Source organism: Trichoderma asperellum, chromosome 4 (assembly GCF_020647865.1).
Source record: "Trichoderma asperellum chromosome 4, complete sequence".
Classification (NCBI taxonomy): domain Eukaryota; kingdom Fungi; phylum Ascomycota; class Sordariomycetes; order Hypocreales; family Hypocreaceae; genus Trichoderma; species Trichoderma asperellum.
In genome coordinates this window covers 1,355,982-1,371,398 of record NC_089418.1, presented here as the reverse complement: position 1 = coordinate 1,371,398, position 15,417 = coordinate 1,355,982, and the positions used below count along the sequence as shown (strand labels likewise).

The 15,417-nt window shown below is 49.0% G+C and overlaps 6 protein-coding genes and 1 non-coding gene across 7 annotated transcripts; 4 read left to right on the top strand and 3 right to left on the bottom strand.

Moving 5' to 3' along the window:
* Positions 1-193: 193 nt before the first annotated feature.
* TrAFT101_006861 lies at positions 194-265 on the bottom strand. Its single transcript has one exon. It is a non-coding gene; the product is annotated as a tRNA-Arg (tRNA).
* Positions 266-4,502: 4,237 nt separating this feature from the next.
* TrAFT101_006860 (uncharacterized protein) lies at positions 4,503-6,568 on the top strand. The gene is made up of 4 exons (XM_024903368.2): positions 4,503-4,882; positions 5,101-5,191; positions 5,289-5,833; positions 5,891-6,568. The coding sequence occupies exons 1-4, from the start codon at positions 4,814-4,816 to the stop codon at positions 5,954-5,956; spliced, it is 771 nt and encodes a 256-aa protein (XP_024758508.2). The 5' UTR covers positions 4,503-4,813; the 3' UTR covers positions 5,957-6,568.
* Positions 6,569-6,816: 248 nt separating this feature from the next.
* PGK1 (phosphoglycerate kinase) lies at positions 6,817-8,706 on the top strand. Its single transcript, XM_066127896.1, has 3 exons — positions 6,817-6,946; positions 7,160-7,580; positions 7,658-8,706. Exons 1-3 carry the CDS (start codon positions 6,881-6,883, stop codon positions 8,422-8,424), a joined length of 1,254 nt encoding a protein of 417 aa, XP_065984009.1. The 5' UTR covers positions 6,817-6,880; the 3' UTR covers positions 8,425-8,706.
* A 97-nt stretch (positions 8,707-8,803) lies between these two features.
* Positions 8,804-9,669, bottom strand: TrAFT101_006858 (uncharacterized protein; the record flags this gene model as incomplete). Its single annotated transcript, XM_024900594.2, has 3 exons — positions 8,804-8,843; positions 9,236-9,347; positions 9,543-9,669. The coding sequence occupies 3 exons, from the start codon at positions 9,667-9,669 to the stop codon at positions 8,804-8,806; spliced, it is 279 nt and encodes a 92-aa protein (XP_024758505.2).
* A 210-nt stretch (positions 9,670-9,879) lies between these two features.
* Positions 9,880-10,089, bottom strand: TrAFT101_006857 (uncharacterized protein; the record flags this gene model as incomplete). Its single annotated transcript, XM_066127895.1, has 1 exon — positions 9,880-10,089. One exon carries the CDS (start codon positions 10,087-10,089, stop codon positions 9,880-9,882), a length of 210 nt encoding a protein of 69 aa, XP_065984008.1.
* A 562-nt stretch (positions 10,090-10,651) lies between these two features.
* TrAFT101_006856 (uncharacterized protein) lies at positions 10,652-13,797 on the top strand. The gene is made up of 2 exons (XM_024903364.2): positions 10,652-13,152; positions 13,215-13,797. Exons 1-2 carry the CDS (start codon positions 11,279-11,281, stop codon positions 13,483-13,485), a joined length of 2,145 nt encoding a protein of 714 aa, XP_024758504.1. The 5' UTR covers positions 10,652-11,278; the 3' UTR covers positions 13,486-13,797.
* TrAFT101_006855 (uncharacterized protein) lies at positions 13,776-15,126 on the top strand (the record flags this gene model as incomplete). The annotated part of the gene is made up of 1 exon (XM_066127894.1): positions 13,776-15,126. The coding sequence occupies exon 1, from the start codon at positions 14,095-14,097 to the stop codon at positions 15,124-15,126; it is 1,032 nt and encodes a 343-aa protein (XP_065984007.1). The 5' UTR covers positions 13,776-14,094.
* Between the last annotated feature and the right edge of the window lie 291 nt (positions 15,127-15,417).

Genomic DNA, 15,417 nt, shown 5'->3' with positions numbered 1-15,417 from the left:
GTGACATTGTTAGGCGACGAACTCACAGGGATCTGAAGCCCAGCTCATCGCTAATCCTTGACCCAAAAAAAGAAAGAAAAAGGTAAGGCTAGCAAGGGTTTCACGCAGAATCGGATCTGACATGGCGAATTAAGAGGTGGTAGAAGAAGAAAGTAAACAAAAAAGGAAAAAAAAAATAAACATAAGTCTAGTCCGATCTAGCCAGGACTCGAACCTGGAACCTTTGCCACCGGAAAGCAACGCGCTGCCATTGCGCCACTAGACCAATAGATGGTGATTGAGAAAATTATTTAAGTATATATGCACCAAGGTAATTGCGTGCTTTGACTGATTGATGCTTTGTTGCGGGGTCGGCCGAGAGAAGAAGGACATGTTTGGGTTTCTCACATTGATTGTTTCTTACATGCGCATGTGGTTGGTATTGAATGCTATGAATGTGTTTGTTTACTTTATAATTGAACAACTTCATTCCATGCACCAACTCTCTTACCCCGTATGCGTCTATGCTTTCTAAATATAGACACATGTCTATTTATTTCTTTTACTTACGCATCCGAAAGCCATGAAAGAAGGTACCTAATACAATAAGTACTGGGCAGTTAAGGTGGAGTAGGAGCTTGAAATCTGATGAAGTACCGTTGACTTTCTGATAGCGGTAAAGGATTTGACTGACTCACCGGACACCTTGTGACCCTGGTTAGGCATGTTACGATACATACATGTAATAAGCTGATATCGTTGGGTAGCATTATGCTGCCGACGCGGCTGTTGCGCCCGTTTTTTTTTTTTTTTTTTTTTTTTTTTACATCCTTGGGTGGGTTTTTAGACACGTCAAACCGCATACTTGACTCAATGGGCATCTTCAGTAGTAGTAGTAGCATGTAAACGTTGATTAGGAACTGACCAATGTGGATGCCTTGTCTTGATCTGAGAAGAGCTAATGTAAGATATGGCCACGAGTCTTATCATGTATGTAGCCAGGTGTTCCCGTCGTTCTGAGTGGCAGACAGACCGAACGGGACGGGTGCTTGGTGTAAGTCGAAGTGGAGAATGAACCCCACACGAATAGGGATGCAGCCAACCTCCGAGACTTGGCTTACGGCTGGCGGAGAACGGCAGAGGTTATGCAAGATAGCGGATGGCATGTTGTGAGGGACTATCCACAGAGTACATACATACGATGGGAAGTAACTGGGAAGGGTTAGGATATGCAGCTAAGACTGAGTTGTGTGTGCATGCTGGAATATTGCCACAGGCGGTTTGCCGCGTGATGTTGGGCCGCTATGGGGAGATGGAGTGATGGTAATAGTCTTTGGAGGAAAGGCATGTATCTGAGTAAAAATATGGGTTCTCGACAGATAAGAGTCAATTGGCAAATGTAGCAAGTAACCTAATGTAAACGATGAATGTTCTGTTCATAAAAAGAAAAAGAGTTTGGAGGACTGCACTAGGCATGCATAATGCTTCTCCCCTGCAGATAAGGCCGTGGTGCTATCAAGTATCGATTGAGGTGAGACAGAAATCCTTCACCGTCATTATCAGCATGCATTTTTGTATCTGTCCAATCCGAGTGTTATCCAAGGCAGCGTGCGCGCATTGCAAATTTTTACTTGTTCCTTACTGTTCGACGAGTGGTGGTTTGATATGAAAGAGCGGTTACCCGGTAGGAGATGATTACGACACGGTGAGAAATCTGACTGGGTATCGATGGATCTGTAAAAGCCGGCGAGATGTTGATCTGAAATTTACTGAAGTTATTTGTTATTTCAAGTAGTCGGTAATAACTAATGTGTTTGATATTATTATGGCGATGATAAAAAGCTGGTGGTATAATTGGAGTGAAGCGTGTTCTTTCAGTTTGAGTCACTCCACGCGCTATAATAACCGACGGTACTCATGCACCCTTTGGAGAAGCTCACCGCTGAATTATTAGTTATATGACTCATATGTAGCTTAATTGGATTTCAGTTGAGATTGGGGTAGAAGCAAAGAAAATGCTATGGCATACGTAGCTTTGCTTTGTTCTAGTGCACTTTGTAATGATAGTACAAGACTTTATAAGAGTGTAACGGATGTGATGAAACAGTTTATCAGTCGGAGGAGTTTTTAAAGCCTTGTTGGATATTTTACATATACGCACTCACCTGCTTCGAATTGGCTCTAAGCGCTGGTCTTGAATTGTGTACTTAATATATGCTGAAGTGACACTTCATGTTGATGGGGTCATAGCTAGTGTTATTAGGATAGTGATTATTGTTTATTAACATTAGATTGACATGAAAATCAAGTCTCTTTTCGAATGGTTGAGAAGACGAAAGCGTTAGTCGGAATCTTTTCGTGTCTGGGTTCTTCATGAGAATGGCGGCAGGTAGTAAAACCAAGCTATTTAATAAAGTATTGTATAATTTCTTCCATGCTTGAAACTCGAAAGTCCCTAAAACAAATAAATAGAGCATCTTATCTTATCTTTATTTTCGACAGCGTGAAATCTTTATGGCGCAATGGTTTATGTACGAATGGCTTCCCTTTTGCTTTTAGGAGTATTAGGCTTACCAGCGAGACGCACCTGTTTGAACGTCGTCCACACGCTGATTGAACTATTTGTTAATGGGAAATATTGAAGAATCGATTGCGTTGGTTAGGCGGCTGGCCAAGTTGATGGGGCTGAGCGTCTGGATTCATCTTCTATATGAGAGTCTAATAACCGGCGAATAATCCGGGGAGCAACAGAGGGAGTCAAACGAATCGTGAAGCCCCCCAAAGTGATTGGGCGGGCCCTGAGATGTGGTGGGCTGATATTTACCATAGAAAATCAGTAACTGAGATTCGTCGGAGGGTTGGAGGAGACTGTTTTACGTCTGGGAGAATTGTAGGGGACTAATATCTTGGAAAAGGGGGAAGCAATGGGAGGCTTGAAGAGACATATACGAACATCCGAGAGAGTTACATAATGTAAGCGCATGAATTGCTTAAATATATTGAACCCGGCCATCTTGGACCGTCTGAGTTACATGCTCATGACAGCTATGTCCTTTTTTGGAAAGACTCAGGATGAATGAGAGGATACTAGGGGCTATAGAAGCACCGTATCAAATAAAAACTTTTGGATAGTCCTAGTAGGGGCACAGTACTTATATCTCTAGGTGTGGGCGAACGAAGACTGTTGTTTTGGCGAGCGTTGATACCCCGTCTTAAGAACGAAGCTTAGCCCATAACGGTACTCTAGGGGGGACAATGGGATGATGCACATTACCATGCAGGATGCCGAGAATTTGGTATGTGATATATATTGTGGTTATTCCATCATGATCGAGACAGCTCAAGATGGATTGTATCTTCTAGACTTTGTGAGAACTAGGACGATGAGATGCTGCTTAGACTGGACGAGTACGCGGAGAAAATATTTACAACTTCAGGATCAGTAAATAGCATGAGGTTATTAAATGCTGCTTTTGCTTTCCGAGGTTATAGAGAGTCTCAGAACGACCCGTCTCCGCAGTAAATTTGGGGAATCATGAACGTGGAGTTTGTTGGAGTTTGTTGGAGCGCGTATGGAGAATATGGAGAATATGGGGTAATCTACAGAAACCATCAACAAACTTACTCATTCATGAATATGGAAACTAAATGTCATAATAATCGTTCAATCTTGATACTAAGCATGTATTATAGATATTTAATATTCATGTGGCGACCAAAGCTGCTGGTCTTCATACTGGAGATGCAAATACATAGCCACATAGTTAGTTACCAAAATCGCACTTGTTAAGTACAAGATCGTAAACAGTATGTAGACAGATATGAAGTACACTGCTACATTTACATAAGGTAGCACTTATAGAATGATTGATTGCACGGATAGCAGGCTGAGAGCTAAGGTGGTGATAGTACGATGCATTGCTTATAAGAGACCTACACTATTAAATCTCACGGCTGCCAAGACAGATATGCCCCAGTATGATATTATGTCTTTTAGTACGTAATACTGCTATTTGGTTGGTCAAAGATCAAATACGAAACCGGCCTGCTTACTTCAGTGATCTGCAGATCTCTTGGCTGGGCGCGCGGCCTTTTCTGGTTTCAGCAGCGTCAGACTTTCAAAGGGGGTGCCACATACGCCAAAGATGTAGTATCTCTTACCTAGCCAAGGAAAAAAATTGCTGTAAAACTCTATTGTTTGCTGTTATCATTCGTGAGACGGATGCAAGGGATGAGAAAAAAAATACGAAGCTGATTAGAAACCTGAAGGCTCAAGGGATGAGGAAATGGGGAACCGTCAGTTGTTAGTGCCAGCAGTGGCAAAGCGGTTGTTGGTACCAGCAGTCGAGAGGGCCCCTGCGCAGTAGGCTTTGTATAGTGTACCGCTGCTGTGTTGCGTGTGTATTACGAGGACAAGCCATGGCAAACGTGGGGAAGCAGCACGAGACACGAAACAGAATCGCCTGCGCCATTCTACGGACTCTCCGCACGGCCTATTTTTTTTTATCCTCTCGATCCTTCTCAGCCCAGCACCTGGCCTTTTGACCTTCTCCCTCTTCTCTCCCCCGGTGCGCAACCACTGCAGGACGACGCCAGATACCGACAGCAGCAGTTGAGAAATTGCCTGGTCTTCAGCCGGCGGATCTCCCACCGTGTCACAAGCGCAGCAGCAGCCGCTCGGAGGTTTTCGTTGGCGCAGCGCAGGCCCGGTGTCGTCATCGCTTCTGCTCCAGATCCACTCGGCAGGGGCTCGTCTCGCTGCGATAACGCCGTCATCGAGTTCGCTCCAATAAATAGCAACAGCATCTTGCCTCGCCTCGACTCCGCCGCCATCATGGCCTGGGAACTCACCCGACGACGGTTTGTCCGCGCCGTTAACAGCAAGTTCATCTATGGACGATTGGTACGTGCGCGCGCTAGACGGAGCAGCAAGACAAGTTTTCTGTTTCTGTTTTGCACCGCGGACTGATTGATTCAGTCACGTTGGCGGCTTTACTCTCGCATCCATCCACTCTGCTACTCAACATTATTGCATACAGCCTAGAGCCCATTGCTTTTTCTTTCTACGTATTTCAATTTTGTATAGAATTGCACTGACCGATTGCATGCACCGCTTAACAGCCTCTACTCCACACCATCATTTTTCTCATCGAAATGGCACTCGTTGCCCGGCTGACGGCGCGATTCAATGCGTACTATGAAGAACGACCTCGTACGTCTCCACGATCCATCATTCTATATATGGATATACACACATTTAATCTTCTACTAAAAATGAACTTAACTAACCAATTGATCCGCATCCACAGTCATGACCATGATGGTCACCAATGCCATCCTTGGTGGCATCGCCGATACCGTCGCGCAAACCATCACCTCTGTGCGCCAGCGAGCCCTCAGAAAGCCTGGTGGAATCACCAAAGACGATGACATCGCTATTGAGATCCACGAGCTAGATGAAAAGAACCCATTCCTAGACCGCGAACTCATTCCCGAGTCCAAGAGCCTGCCTCCGCCTTTTGACTTTGAACGACTTACAAGATTCATGGCTTATGGTTTCTGCATGGCCCCTATTCAATTCAGATGGTTCAAGTTTCTCTCATCGGTTTTCCCCATTACCAAGGGAAGTGCTTTTGGGCCTGCCATGAAGCGAGTTGCCTTTGATCAACTCATCTTCGCGCCATTCGGTGTGGGGGTCTTCTTTACGGCCATGACTCTGGCTGAGGGAGGTGGCCGCCGCGCAGTCGCTCATAAGCTACGAGACATGTATGTCCCTACGCTCAAAGCCAACTACGCTCTTTGGCCCGCAGTACAGGTTATCAACTTTCGCTTGATGCCAGTGCAATTCCAGCTCGTGAGTATCTGCATCTGCATTGTAATCTTTCTCTGTGTAGCTAACACTAGCCAATAGCCATTTGTCTCGACTGTTGGTATTGCCTGGACTGCCTATCTCTCCCTGACCAATGCCTCGGATTAAATTCAAGACAAGACGAAGTCGCCACCTTGGTGGAATCATCAACATGTCAGGAGTGCCACAGAGCACTCAATTGGGGAGGTAGCGGGAGGAAATGCGAAAGCTAACGCAATAGCCTGATTGAACACGATCCGATGTAAGTTGAAAGCCCATCGGAGCCGCCATTCAAAGAGTATGATACATGTTCTCCCTAAGATGGAATTTTCTGCTTTTTGCGACGGAGTTTGCAAACAAAGTAGAGGTGTTTGGAGTTTTGGCTACATCACTCGTTGATTGGATGTCTTGCTATGAGCTTTTTGAATCAAGGACACAGCACGACTCAGGATTTTGTCGCTCATCGTTTTGTATACCGGTTTAAAGTGAGAAATAAATCAAACATAAGCTACAAACGACGTTGACCAACCTTACACAACGACCAGGGCAAGTTATTTGAGCATTGTAGTAGACATGCGAGTATGGCGCATTCTAGATATTAATCAGTCTGTGAAAAGGGTTCAGATCAATGAAGTGGTGATATGACCTGACAGCAGTTCAAATCTACGTGATGTGTCACCAATTATCATTATAAACACAGGTGATAATGGCAACCATTCACATACTAAGCGTGATTTATGCCGTCAAATGGGCCTCACGTCACTCTGGCGTGGTCCGGATGCAGCAGATTAATGGCTCTTGACTGGTTGACCACTGAGGTACAGAGGGTGCCCCCACTACAGCTCCCTGTATTAATCAATCGATTAGCTGTAATCTATTGATTGCTTGCCAGCACGGACCCCACCTGCGTGAACCCCTCCATCTCTCTTGGCTGTCGCAGCTTAAAGTTCTGCGTGCTTTTTCTTTAAAACCACAGAGCCCGTCTCTTCTTCCACAACGTTTTCCTTAGCAGCGCGATTCTTGCTTCGCTTCCCACGCCAATTTCCAGCCAAAATGTCTCTCTCCAACAAGCTGTCCATCACCGACGTCGACGTCAAGGGCAAGAGGGTCCTGATTCGGGTGAGTCCGGATTGCCCCGCCATTGCATTGTGATGAAAATGGAGGGGATGAGGTTGGAGCTCTTAGCATCGACGTCAAAGCTCTGCTAGAGGAGCGCCGTCGACAAGGCTAATTCCTCGTTGGCTTTGGACGATATGGGGATGTTGAATCTCGGACCTTGGAGGTTTTCGTTGACTCGTACGTGGCTGACTGACATGCTCTGTGTTTACCCAGGTCGACTTCAACGTGCCCCTCGATGAGAACAAGAACATCACCAACCCCCAGCGCATTGTCGGCGCCATCCCCACCATCAAGCACGCTCTCGACAATGGCGCCAAGGCTGTCATCCTGATGTCCCACCTCGGACGTCCCAATGGCGCTGTCAACGCCAAGTACTCTCTTAAGCCCGTTGTTCCCAAGCTGCAGGAGCTCCTGGGCAAGCCCGTCACTTTTGCTCCTGACTGCGTCGGCCCCGAGGTCGAGGCCATTGTCAACAACGCCGATAACGGTGCCGTTATCCTGCTGGAGAACCTCCGATTCCACATTGAGGAGGAGGGCAGCGCCAAGGATAAGGAGGGCAACAAGACCAAGGCCGACAAGGCCAAGGTTGAGGAGTTCCGCAAGGGCCTGACTGCTCTGGGAGACGTCTACGTCAGTAAGTGCATATGCTCTCTCGTCTCAAGGCTGTTTTTTTGTTGTTTTATTGTGTGGCTAAATTGTAATATCAAATAGACGATGCTTTCGGCACTGCTCACCGTGCTCACTCTTCCATGGTTGGCGTTGACCTGCCCCAGAAGGCTGCCGGCTTCCTCATGAAGAAGGAGCTCGACTACTTCGCCAAGGCTCTCGAGTCCCCTCAGCGACCTTTCCTTGCCATTCTCGGTGGTGCCAAGGTCTCTGACAAGATCCAGCTCATCGACAACCTGCTGGACAAGGTCAACACACTCATCATCTGCGGTGGCATGGCTTTCACCTTCAAGAAGGTCCAGGACAACCTCGCCATTGGCGACTCTCTCTTCGACAAGGCTGGTGCCGAGACCGTTCCCAAGCTGGTCGAGAAGGCCAAGGCCAAGAACGTCAAGATTGTCCTGCCTGTCGACTTCATCACTGCCGACAAGTTCGACAAGGACGCCAGCACTGGCTTCGCTACTGACAAGGACGGTATTCCTGATGGATGGATGGGCCTTGACTGTGGTAAGGAGTCCGTTAAACTGTTCAAGGAGGCCATTGATGAGGCCAAGACCATCCTGTGGAACGGCCCTGCCGGTGTCTTTGAGTTTGAGAAGTTTGCTGGCGGCACCAAGGCCACCCTCGACGCCGCTGTCGAGGGCTGCAAGAACGGCAAGATTGTCATCATCGGCGGTGGTGACACTGCTACCGTCGCCGCCAAGTATGGCGTCGAGGACCAGCTGAGCCACGTCTCCACCGGTGGCGGTGCCAGCTTGGAGCTGTTGGAGGGCAAGGAGCTCCCTGGTGTTACTGCTCTGTCCAGTAAGTAAATTACATGCACCATGGGTTGAATGAGCGAGAGGAACAAATTGATGACGGGGGGATATGGCATTAAAAAGGTCGGCTCGGAGCATCCCGTCTATAACGGAAAAAAATACATAAACATATACCAGTGCGGATTCATGCAAAATAAAAATGGTTAGCGTCATTATCAAGACGATTCTGTTTCGTGTGGTCATCGTAGCCTGATGTAGAGTATACACATCACTTGCTTTTGCTTGGAATATGTCACATGGAATACTTTTTTTTTTGTTCCTTGAATTAGAAGACCCAATCTATATGTTTAACGTTCCTAACAAGCCTGTGCCGTGATGTTGGCTCGCTCGATCGATGTCCCCATAGTTGTTTATTCTTTCCTCCTCCTCGAGTCTATCTCCGCTTGGCCGCCTCAACCTTTTTAAGCTCTTCCCTATGAATAGAAAAACACGTCAGGATCCGTGTACTCATAAGGAATAAAACATAAAGCAGGGAAGTAGCAAGAGTGTATGTAGTAAAAGAAAATGTGAATAATGAAAAGGAAAGATAAATCAAGAAGAAAATAAACATTATGAGCCCATGTATATGTGTGTGTCTCCCCGTGCCAACGCGATATTAGGGAGGTGTTTAAACCGTGTGAAAGTATAAGAACAAAAAACTTGAGCAATAGCAACGGCTGAAGCAGCAGTAGTAGCAAATATACAGCAACAACAGAACAAGTATCAAATCAAATCAGTATTTCATCGGAAGCGACGACGGGGACGGAAATCGAGAGACAGCGCTGTGAGGAGAAGGGTAGAAACTAAGAGAGAGCCAACCACCCACTTCAGCTGATTCGAGAAGTCATCGCTTGTGTCGTCGTCGTCCCAGCTCTCCTCCCACAGGTGCTTGGTTTCGCCGTTGCGCTGGGCGGCTTCGGTTTGGTCGGCGGGCCAGTCTGTTTGGTGGTTAAAAGATGACTTTGGTTAGCATATATACGTCTTTTGTGTCGTCTTTTGGTCTCTTCTCGTCGAAAGTATTCGCTGTAGAAGAGCGGGGGAGAAAAGAAAGTAAGGGATGAGAATAGAGAGGGTTTGGATGGTGACGGTAGAGATAGGAGGGAGGAAGGGAGGTAGTAGAGGTGAGTATGTACCATCGACGGGGAAGTCTTCGAATTCGTCGTCTTCACCCAGGGCCAGGTGCTTCTGCTCGGGCTTCTGCTGTTCGCTTGGGGTGGACTGTTCAGGCTCGGCGACCTTGGGCTCTGTGGTTGATGCCATTTTGGAGAGTGATGATGCGGCGAGCTTTCAGCCTAGCGCTGCTGGTTGGAATTGCGCTAGAGAGGCGTATCGGAAGAGACTTGAGAATGGCGATGGCAGCAATGTCGTGGATGGCTGCTAGGATGGCAGAGATGAGATGGGAGGGAGGGATGGCTGAGGGCCTGTCGTGGTACCGCTGGTGGCTGTTGTTATTGTTGTTGCAAGGATTGGTCAGGGACTAGCTGGTGATGCTGGCTCGAGCTGACTGGCCGTGACGACTAGCTGTGGTTTCCTAGGAGAGCCCCAGGCCAGCAGAGCGGCAGCGGTGCGGCCAGCCGACCGGTGCCGGAAGAACGCTGGGTCCGGGGGAGCTGCTGGCCGCTGCGCTGAGCTGAGCATGCCGGGCCCAGGCAAGGCAAGCCCTGCGGCCACGGGCACCATTCTGCGAGCTTTTAGTGCCGGAGGTGCCTGAGCGGCTTACCGGTTTTGCCTGTTTTAGGGGACTGCCATCTGCGGGCGGACCTGCCAGCGCCAATCATGGCGGCGTTTTAGGGGCTTGATCGAGCCCCAGGCACTGAGAGAGGCGCCTGGGAAAGAAAAAAGTTGCGCGTGCTAGGAGATCGTGTGGCGATGTTTTTTTCCCTCCCTCGTGCCTTTTTCTTTTCCTTGTTGAATTCTTTTACGGATGCGGCGGCAAAAACGGGAATGTGCAGTATGAACGTCTTGATGCGTAACTGACGGACGACTCCCTGGCCGGATGTTCCAAAATGGTTAAAATGAAGTCGAGTAAAATGAGGCCGCGCAATATGTAGATGTCATCTTCTGGGCTTAACGGACTCGTCGCTCCGGAATTCCGCTGAGATCTCGGGCTGAGCGCAATGGTTATTACCGAGCTGTTTCGTTTCGTTTCGTTTCGCTGTCACTGGGCGTTAGTATAAAGCCAAATCAAGCCCCCGGCGGGCCCTGAACTTCGGGGAGACGCCCCCACGGCGAAAAGTCGACTTTCTACAACTACAACTGCAGCTTTTTGCTTCTATTCTTCTCTTTTCTCCTCTTTGCCTTCTTTGTCTTTTACCATATCTAGAACGGGTGGCTTCTTCATATTTGCTTCCCTTTTGCATTATTGTAGATTTTTCTTTTCTTTTCTTTTCTCTTTCCTTTTACTTGTAGCTGTCGAGCATTGTCCACACTGCTATTGCATGGAGCGACTGCCAGCAAACCGAGTAGCCACGAGGGGTGCATGCATAGCATAAGCGTCGTCTATTTCTCTTATTCTTACTAGCACCTATCCTTTTTTTTTTTTTTTTTGGCGGCAATTTTTCCTTCATGCGGGTTTATTAGTCGACGCAGCAGTGCCCTATCACCTGTCAGACACTCCTTCGTGGTCTCTGTCGCCGACTATTTAGCTGAGCCACCCTCTCAATTGGAAAGGTACCCGATATCTCGCAAATCTGATACTAGAAGCGGCGTGTTGCACTGGGAGGATCATCTACGAAGCCTCAATCTTGGCACTCAGCCTCAATCGCAGTGGCTGTCTTATTTAACGACCCTGTTCTCTGAGACGGCTCTTTTCTTCTACTGACGGCATTGTCATCGCTTTTCACCACTGCCGAAAAGTCATTTGTCTACCATGAGTCGTTTAGCCGGATGGTTCCGCTCCAGCGGAAAAACCGAAAATGGTTCAAACACAAGCCTCGCGGCCACTGATAGCATCGCAAAGGAGAAGGAAAATTTGGTGGAGGCGATGAATTGGATCGAGCTCATCATGAACGATGACATTGACGGCGCCTGGGACAAACTACAGACGGGCGACTCTTCGTTTCATGAAATGGGCTCCGCGGTGGCGTTTTTCATGCGATCTGTCCTGGGCTTTGAGAAACAGATCATGACCGAAGCCACGGCAAGATTGAATGACTGCGAGACCAGGGCTTGGTCAGATCTCAAACGGGCGCAGAAGCATGGTGCTGCTTATAACAGCAGTAAGCTGTACCCGCCGGGAACCGAGTACGAACTGATCATCGCCGAGACGCAGCTGATGGGCGCGGTTGTTGGCGTTCTGCACGAGAGTCTGGTAGAGGCCATGAAGAGTTTCTACAAGCTGCGAAAGGCTTTCTTGACGCTTGACGCTATTGTGGCGTCTGAGGAAAAGATTTTTAAGAAGCCTACCCCAGGCTCATCTCGCACGTCGCTTAGCCTGACGAGCGATGATTCCGGGACGGAATCCAGTGGAACTACGCCTACGCCCAGTGGAAGCGACTCTGATGCTTTCGTAGATGCCAGGGAAACTCTGTCTGGACAGCAGACCCCAAGCGACCAGACTGATGCATCGTCGACATCGGCGGCCTCAAAGCTGGAGAAGCTAACCATCAGCAAGTTGGACGATACATCGAAGCTGAGCCTACGATCCAGAGATTCTGACTTGAGCTCAGATATCGAACTGGATAATCCCGTCGACAAGTTCATTCACTCTGGGGCCAACATGTGTTTTGGAGTTTTGTTGCTTATCCTTAGTCTTATCCCTCCCGCGTTCTCACGCATTCTCTCCATTGTTGGATTTCACGGAGACCGCCGGCGAGCTGTTAAAATGCTCTGGAAGTCCGCTGCGCACTCTAATATCAACGGCGCCGTGGCGGGTATGATGCTGTTAGTGTATTACAACGGGCTGCTTGGAGCCGCGGACATTCTACCGGATCGCAAGGATTATGATGACGATGCCGAGGCTGTTGGGCCACCGATCGAAAAATGCGAGCAGCTCTTGGCTGATATGCGACGACGGTATCCCGATTCACAGCTGTGGCGGATAGAGGAATCGAGAATGCTGGCAAACGAACGAAAGATTACCGAGGCGTTGGAATTGCTCAAATCGGGCAAGGAGTCGAGAATGAAGCAGGTTGCTGCTCTTAGCAACTTCGAGCTATCACTGGACTCGATGATGTCTTACGAATGGGTGCTGATGCGCGATTCATTTTTGAAGTGCTTGGAAGTCAATGACTGGAGTCCGTCACTCTACTACTACCTGGCTGGCTGCGCGTCTTTGGAGCTTTACCGAGACGCCTTTCACAGTAGCGACAAGGACGAGGCCAGACGGCAAAAGGCCAAAGCAGAAGAGTTCTTCCGCAAAGCTCCCACGGTGACGGGCAAGAAGCGACTGATGGCGCGCCAGCTGCCTCTGGAGACATTCTTACAGCGAAAGGTTCAGAAGTGGGAAGACCGGGCCAAAGCTCTAGGGGCTGATTTGGCGGATGTTGTTGGATCGAGCCCTGCACTGGAGATGTGCTACGTGTGGAATGGACAGAAGCGCATGGGCACGGTGCAGCTGGAGAAGGGTCTTGACTACCTCAAGTGGGAGAGATGCACGACGAGCAAAGAAGTCGTAGCCAAGATTCAGGAAGAGAAGGATGAAATGGCTGTCTGGGCAGTGAGCATGGCATCGCTGCTGAGAGGCGCGGGTAAGCTGGATGAGGCGAGAAAGTTGCTTCAGGAGAAGGTTATCGCCCATGACCGGTAAGTGAACTTTTTCCGAGGTGATTAGACGGGGGAAGTTGCTGACAAGAATGAAATTGCAGATCTGTCTTCAAGGGCGCATCCAGAGACGACTATGTCTTGCCATCGGCGACTTACGAACTGGGCGCCATAGCATGGGCTGAGTGCTGTAATCCTCCAGAGGGCGAAGCGAAGGAAATTCTGGAGTACAGACGCAAGAAGATGCTGGAATGCGAGGAGCAGCTCAACAAAGTCAAGGTTTGGGAGGCGTACGTCTTGGATACGAGAATTGGCCTGAGGGCGCAGAGCGGATTGGAAACTCTGGTTTGGTTCAAGAAGAAGAATGGGTGGTGAATGGATTTAAAAGTAAAATATTTGGACAGGACTATGTGGATGGATTTACACAAACCGGCATAAAGGGACTACTAGACGAGGCGAGACTGCTTCGCCAAGATTATCTGGCATTGATCTTGGGGATTATATATATAAACGGACGGCTATCATGGCGTTTGTGTCAGGGGGGTAGGCGTATAGATTTATACAGAACGGGGAGAGACCCTCCAGGGGGGACAAGGATAAAGGCTGCATTGACATTCGCATATATGCATGTTGGGGCATAGATTGGAAGGATTATATATATATGTATATATATATATATATATATATATGTATCAACCATTTCTTTTGAACTTCATTGCATGGACGACCTAGTATAAATACAAACGAAAAGGATGACTGCACTAATATCATAATTCATCACTATCATGATGGTATCAATACTGCTTTATTCCCAAAACCAAAAAGGAAAAAAAAAGGAATACAAAACTACCCAGAACCGAGGAATTAGAGTTCCAATTAGCCTCACTGCGATGACTTTTTCCTGCTGCTTCTCCGCGTCTTGACCCCCTCCCTCACCGCATTCACGCCCTGGTCAATCCTCTTAGAAGACCGTTCTTTTACGCGATGCTTCTCCGCCTCCTTCTTCACATCGTCAAGCACGTCCCTTCCCTTGCTCGTCCCGCTGACCCAGTCCAGCATGCCCCACGAGCCGTAATTGGACGTTCCTTTCCCTGCGTAGTGGATGGCCGAGCGCTGAACAACCCCGCCCATGATGATGCCCGGGACGATGGTGTAGCCCGACATGGCGAGGGTCTCCTCGACGGTGCAGATGGTCAGGACGAGGAAGTACGTGAGGATGTGCGGCCGCAGCAGGACCGCCGAGAGATAGAGCGGCAGGAAGCGGTAGCAGAGCAGCGGCAGCGGATGGTCGGCCATGAGGCGGAGGCTGAAGGGCGCGCCGGCCTTTGCGTGGGCGTAGCTCTGGTGGCGCCTGGACAGCCAGCGGTAGGATTTGCCGTTGTGCAGGACGAAGCGGTGGATGTAGTAGAGGAGCGTCTCGCGCGCCGAGAGCAGGACGAGGACGTGCTTGAAGATGCCCCACGGGAGGGGCAGCGTGGTGGTTGTTTTGAAGACGGGCTCGTGGAAGACGAGGATGAAGGCGAAGCTGAGCCCGCCTTCGATGGCGGTGACGATGGCGAGGTTGAGGAGCACCAGGCCGAGGAGCTTGGCGAGGGATGCTGCGTCGCGGGGCGGCAGGGCGGAGCGGCCGCCGTGCTTGATGGTCTCGGCGAGGCTGGGCAGCGAGACGTCGAAGAGGAGGGTGGCGAGCGAGGGCACGAGGAAGAAGACTATTCGGATGGCGAGGATGCCGAAGATGTGGACGACGATGGGCGGCTGGGAGAGCACGAGGGTGGACCAGGTCATGTAGAAGAAGAGGAGGTTGAGGGAGGTGGACCAGGAGGTGAGGGCTGGGCCGAGGAAGTATGTGAATATGGGGAGGGAGAAGAGGACGTCCATTTTTTTTTTCTTTTTTTTTTTTTTATAAAGTGGATGGATATATATATGGTGGTGATGGATGATATCAATGCAGCTGCAGCAGCTTCTGGTGTTTGTGTTGGCGGTGAGAAGTTGCAAGCTCCATGTATGTATGTATGATCTGGATTGGACTGGTGGCAAAAAAACGGGTTGATAATGTGCAGGATATGCAGGTACCGCGGAGCTTAAAAAGAAGAAAAAGAATCAATGAAGAAGCTGTATGTAGTAGAGAGATGACGATTACGAAATATTCTCGGTTTAGCTCTCTAGATAAGGAAAATCTTGATTTTTTTTCGGTGTGCGGAATGCTGGCCTCACAAAGCTGTCAATGGTGTGGATGCTGTTGGAATGACGTACATGAGCGCGATCGACGAAAGAGGCTAGCTAATGACGACGATGGCTCGACCAGGC